Here is a 6,000-nt window from a genome sequence, read left to right on the forward strand (position 1 = left end):
TGAGAAGTTAGACAAGAGGTAATGGGGAGAATGTGCAGAGGAAACATGAAGGGAAAACGGTACAAGCCTGTGGTCACATCAGCTTTGTTGTACTTGCAGTATTCTCTTTTCCATGCTGAATGATAGGTAGCAACACTGATGTGTGCTTTATTGCTCTTGTGCTTTGCATATGTCTAAAATAATTTTATTAAAAAAAAAAACTTGCCCAAAGGGACTTACTTGAACTGTGTCAGCTGACAGACCTGCATTTTAGAACACGTGTGTGTTCATTGCTGTCTTCAGTGGCTTCCCTTTCTCCTCTGTTCCCTGCCCTTCCAGCTTCATTCCAACAGATCAACGACCACCTGTTAGCACTTCCCAGATATGTTTGGTCTTCAGCCTCCTCCTCCCTTGTTGGTTTCTGCTCTCTATTTCTAGCTACTTGTGCAACATTTTAATTTGAATACGCAGTTGTGTTTGGTAACACAAATTTGGCGACACTTAGCATGTTTAAAACTGATCTTCGTGCACTTCCACAATACCATATTTTTCATTTATCTTTCTTAATACTGTTAGTAATTTCTCTATTTCTCTGTTTCTTCACTTGAAATCTCTAGGTCACCTGTTAAAATTCTGTCTCTGTCAAGGCATTATTGCTAGCTCCCTCAAGAAGTGCTGCCCACCCTTGGCATTTTTCTATTTGTCCCATTCTCTCATCACTTCCCGAGAGTCCTTTTGATTAACGCTTTCTGCAAGTCCTGCCCTTCTTATCAGACTATAGCTCTTGAGCACCCATCTTGGTCTTTCTTGCTGTTGCATTCTTTCTTCATAGCATCAGGTCTTGACCATGAAGTCAGTTGGAAAGTTATTTGTTGAGTGATTCGTGATTGAATGGTACAATGTTTCTTTGCTACAATTACTCTTTAAGAACGGAGATGAGGCTCCTGGTGTTTGGATGATCCCGACTTCAGATCCAGCGGCTAACTTGCATCCGGCTAAACCTAAAGATTTTTCGGCTTTCATTAACCTGGTGGAATTTTGCAGGTATTTTGTAAAATTCTAATGATTTAAGAATGAAAATGATTGTTACTTATTGGCTATAATAAAGAAAATCCCTTATGTAGATATAAGAAATGAAATAATAGGCCGGGCGCAATGGCTCACGCCTATAATCCCAGCACTTTGGGAGGCCGAGGTGGGCGGATCACGAGGTCAGGAGATCGAGACCATCCGGTTTCACCCGCTAACACAGTGAAACCTGGTCTCTACTAAAAATATAAAAAATTAGTTGGGCGTAGTAGCGGGCATCTGTAGTCCCAGCTACTCGGGAGGCTGAGGCAGGAGAATGGCGTGAACCCGGGAGGTAGAGCTTGCAGTGAGTCGAGATTGCACCACAGCACTCTAGCCTGGGCAACAGAGCGAGACTCCATCTCAAAAAAAAAAAAGAAATAATAAAAGACAAACTCTATGATCGATTATATAGATCTTTAAAAATGTATGTAAGTGTCCTAGCTTACAGTTTTCATTATTTTTTATGTTTAAAAGATCCTCAGAGAAAAATGGATTATAGATATAACTAAACATTTTAGGATACCTAAAAATGTTATGCAATGGAATTGTAGCTTAGTTATTTGTGTCCCTTATAATTTTAAGATCAGTATGATAAAAATTTCTACCTTCAATTTCTAATTTGTTTTTACAGAGAGATTCTCCCTGAGAAACAAGCAGAATTTTTTGAACCATGGGTGTACTCATTTTCATATGAATTAATTTTACAGTCTACAAGGTTGCCCCTCATCAGTGGTTTCTACAAATTGCTTTCTATTACAGTAAGAAATGCCAAGAAAATAAAATATTTCGAGGTGAGTCTTTTTTGCAGGACATTGAATCTTGCATTTTTTTAGGTTATGAGTTTATATAAATGTATCATGAAATATGTGATTGTGGCCTATGCAGTTTTAAAGTCTACTAATTTTATTATATGTGTTTTTAAAAATTGATATGTGAGTGGCTGGCAGTTGAATAGCACTCTAAAAAGCTAGCAGCATTTTTTGCCGTGATGCTCATGCACCTGGCTAATTATGTAAGATTAACAAGGCCTTTCAAAGTGTGGTCGCAGGACCAGCATCCTTGAGCATTGCTTCCTGCATCAGAAACTCTGGGGGCAGGGCTCTGCCGCCTGTGCTAGGAGCTACCAAGTGATTCTGGCACCTAGTAAAGTTTGAGAAAAACTGGATTAGCATTCTGGACGCTTCAGCCAGTCATCTGATGAGCCCACTTGGGAATTACAGGGTGAGATGAGAAAGAGGGAATGGACTTAGTCGTGTCCATGGCTTCTCACTAGCCACCACCTTCCCTCCTCTTGTTCTGACTGGCCTGTGCCTTGAAACGTCTGCAGAGTTGATTCTCCCTCCTGTCTTCATTAGATGTTGGTAACTTGAAATGGATTCACGCCTCTGAAGACAGGCTGGGAACTACTGGATTAGGATACAGTCTCCTGATTCTTGTTCAGTGTACTAACTTGCTGTTTTATTTGACAGGGAGTTAGTCCAAAGAGTCTGAAACGCTCTCCTGAAGACCCAGAAAAGCATTCTTGCTTTGCTTTATTTGTGAAATTTGGCAAAGAGGTAATTTTTAAATGATTAATCTTAGTGTTATCATGAACTATTTTTAAATGAATGTTTATTGAAAAAATCCTAGTGATCATAAATAATAATTTTAAGGATTGGGGCTGGGTGCGGTGGCTCATGCCCTTAATCCCAGCACTTTGGGAGGCCAAGGTGGGCGGATCACAAGGTCAGGAGTTGGAGACTATCCTGACCAATGTAGTGAAACCACGTCTCTACTAAAAATACAAAAATTAGTCTGGCGTGGTGGTGCATGCCTGTAATCCCAGCTCCTCAGGAGGCTGAGGCAGGAGAACTGCTTGAACCCTGGAGGCAGAGGTTGCAGTGACCTGAGATTGCGCCACTGTGCTCCAGCCTGGGCGACACAGTGAGACTCTGTCTCAGAAAAAAAAAAGAATTGTGTTGGGTCAGGAGGCTGGGGGAGGAGAATAGCTTGAACCTGGGAGATGGAGGTTGCAGTGAGCCAAGATAGTGCCACTACACTCCAGCCTGGGAAAGAGAGCGAGACTGTGTCTCAAATAAATAAATAAATTAATTAAAAATGTGTTTGCTAAATCTAGAGTGGGAGTGAGGTCCTAAAAAAACTAGTAGAGGAAGTTATTGTGCTTCAAAAGTCCCTCAGCCAGGCATGGTAGCTCAAACCTTTAATCCTAGCACTTTGGGGGGCCAAGGTGGGTAGATCACTTGAGAGCAGGAGTTCAAGACCAGCCTGGCCAACATGGTGAAATCCCATCTCTATTAAAAATACAAAAAATTAGCCAGATGTGGTGATGTGTGCCTTTAATTCCAGCTACTTGGGAGGCCGAGGCAGGAGAACCGCTTGAAGGATGGCAGAGGTTGCAGTGAGCAGAGTTGCACCACTGCACTCACCTGGGTGACAGCACGACTCTATCTTACAAAAAAAAAAGGCCCTCGAGCTCTCTTAGCGTAATTCAATTGAGTGATGACAACTCAAAATGAAATAGATTCTTGTTTTTCCATGTAGTAGGTATTAAGCATTTCAATAAATTAACTTTCCTGGAGGTTAGTGTGTAATTTGTAAGTGAATGTGGTCATGTCAATAAAGGCTACGTGCCCATTTTTGTATTTGAGAATAGGGCAAATACTTTTTAGTTGATTTTCAAATGTAGGCTCTATTCAGATATACATTATTGTCTTCTTTCTTATTAAGGTGGCAGTTAAAATGAAGCAATACAAAGATGAACTTTTGGCCTCCTGTTTGACCTTTCTTCTGTCCCTGCCTCACGACATCATCGAACTCGATATTAGAGCCTACATTCCTGCGCTGCAAGTAGGTGTTGTCTTGAACAGAGCCATCTGGGCTCTGTTCAAGACATCTGGGACTGTCGTGAGTCCCAGAGCACATGGAAACACCACGCTCTTGCCAAGGCAATCCCAGCAAGTGTTTCCTCACAGGCGTACCCGGGTCAGGGTCTGTTTCTGCCACTTACTGGCTTTGGGACTTAGACCCTTGGTGACTCTGAACTGCACTTGGAGGTCAATGTGAGGGTTAAACCTGTGTGTCTTGGAAGGCTGCGGTATACTACAGCCACAGAGACAGCTGCTTGCTTTCCTCCTAATTACCTCGACTGCACACTCCAGCAGTGTCGGGTGTCCAGCAATAAAAGGAGTATTAATTAGAAACCACAATTACGTGGTGTTTTTTTTCCTTTAAATCTTATATTTCTTGTGTTTCAGTTTAACTTGTTTGTGTTAACATACAGATGGCTTTCAAACTGGGCCTGAGCTATACCCCCTTGGCAGAAGTAGGCCTGAATGCTCTAGAAGAATGGTCAATTTATATCGACAGACATGTAATGCAGCCTTATTACAAAGACATTCTCCCCTGCCTGGATGGCTACCTGAAGACTTCAGCCTTGTCAGGTAAGGTTTAGAAGAATTGCGATGTGTATTGTAATTAAAATGGAAATGGAGTAACTATAATAGGTAGGACTGTATTTTGGTAACTTCTGAAATGTAAACCCAATGTGTTCAAAATATGTTTGATTGCTGTTTTTGTAATTTCCCTAATTTATCTGACTCTAATTGTGATAAAGAAACATAGTTGAGGTATTAAAAATATTTTTCATTTACTCCCTTATAGCTTACTAAGATTTATAAAATCTTCAAAGACAAGGACTGTCTTTTATGGCTCCTAATACACTGCTTTGCAAAAAACTTTGTTGAATAAATCAGTCAGGAATTAAAAACTTCAGAAAATTCTGTAGTGATTTTCTATTTTTACTTTCACTAGATTTTTATTGCTTTTTAAAACATAGCTAATGAAGCACACTAAGGGTAGCTAATTAAGAATTGGGAAAAAAATGTCATCATAGAAAAAATAGGTTTGGGAAAAGAGTCAAAGAAGAAAATTATCTGTCCAGGTAAAAATATTACTAGTCAAGAAAAACAGTAGGACTTAAGAGTTAGGGTGGGGCACGGACTTACTTAAACTGGAATGAAAAGAGACCTTGTCATCCGATGCAAGCAAACAGATTCCGTTGGGAGAAAGACTGAAGTATTTGTAATCATTTAAGCTTTACTATCTTCAAAGTAGAAGTCAAGTATTAATTTGTAAGGTTTTTTTCTTCATGAGGCCAAAAAAAGAAATACAGAAAAAAAATTGTGAGGTTTTACTTATGTAAATCATTATTTTATTGTTCAATCTTACTGGCTTGGAAACATTAAGTGAAAGTTGTGTGACAGATTTCATGCACTGTGTCTGGTTTTTGTGACATCCTCAGTACATATGCAGAGTTTATGAAGAAAGAGTCACAATTTTTTTACAGATTGTAATAACAAGTATATTTTAGAGACCAAAATTACAAACTAGTTGATCTTTATAGCTTTTAAAATTCACGTTTATGTAAGGAGTGCCATAATTTGAGTGTTCGTGACAAATACATCACTTAGTAAAATGAATGTATCTGATAGCATATATCTTTGTAGTATTTAATTTTCTTTTTTGAGTTCTGTTAATTAACTCATTGAAAAGATTTGTTTTAGATTAATAAAGGAAGTTACTGTGATTGTTTTAAAGGATTTGCCTGTTAAACATATACTCTATCTAGATTATTCGATCCTTGAGAAAAGCAGAAAGTAAGCAACATTAGGTGACAAAACAAAATGTATCATGTAAGAGACAAAAGTTAGTGTTTTAATAACTTCTTTTGATGTATGAAACTTCCAGAACAGTTGTAGTAACAGTAAAAAGAACTCCATGAGTTCTCTCTAGATTCACCAGTTATTAAGATTTTGTACCATTTATGTTATCGCATGTACTTTCTCTATTGTGTGTTTGTGCATGTTTTTATATTTACAAGGGACATTTTTTTCGGAACTGTTTGTGAATAAGTTGAAGGTGTCATAGATCTTGAAGACTTCATTGTATATT

The 6,000-nt window shown here is 38.8% G+C and overlaps 1 protein-coding gene across 2 annotated transcripts in view; it reads left to right on the forward strand.

The window, feature by feature from the left end:
- The window catches only part of PRKDC (protein kinase, DNA-activated, catalytic polypeptide), a 189,562-nt gene that overhangs the window by 26,816 nt on the left and 156,746 nt on the right, over nucleotides 1–6,000 (forward strand). For both annotated transcript variants that reach the window (XM_011945691.1, XM_011945692.1), the window contains exons 17-21: nucleotides 908–1,023; nucleotides 1,682–1,841; nucleotides 2,520–2,606; nucleotides 3,778–3,897; nucleotides 4,331–4,490. In XM_011945691.1, the coding sequence (XP_011801081.1) occupies nucleotides 908–1,023; nucleotides 1,682–1,841; nucleotides 2,520–2,606; nucleotides 3,778–3,897; nucleotides 4,331–4,490 (643 nt within the window). The remainder of the gene's footprint in view (nucleotides 1–907; nucleotides 1,024–1,681; nucleotides 1,842–2,519; nucleotides 2,607–3,777; nucleotides 3,898–4,330; nucleotides 4,491–6,000) is intronic.

Source organism: Colobus angolensis, unplaced genomic scaffold, assembly GCF_000951035.1.
Source record: "Colobus angolensis palliatus isolate OR3802 unplaced genomic scaffold, Cang.pa_1.0 Scaffold243, whole genome shotgun sequence".
Lineage (NCBI taxonomy): Eukaryota > Metazoa > Chordata > Mammalia > Primates > Cercopithecidae > Colobus > Colobus angolensis.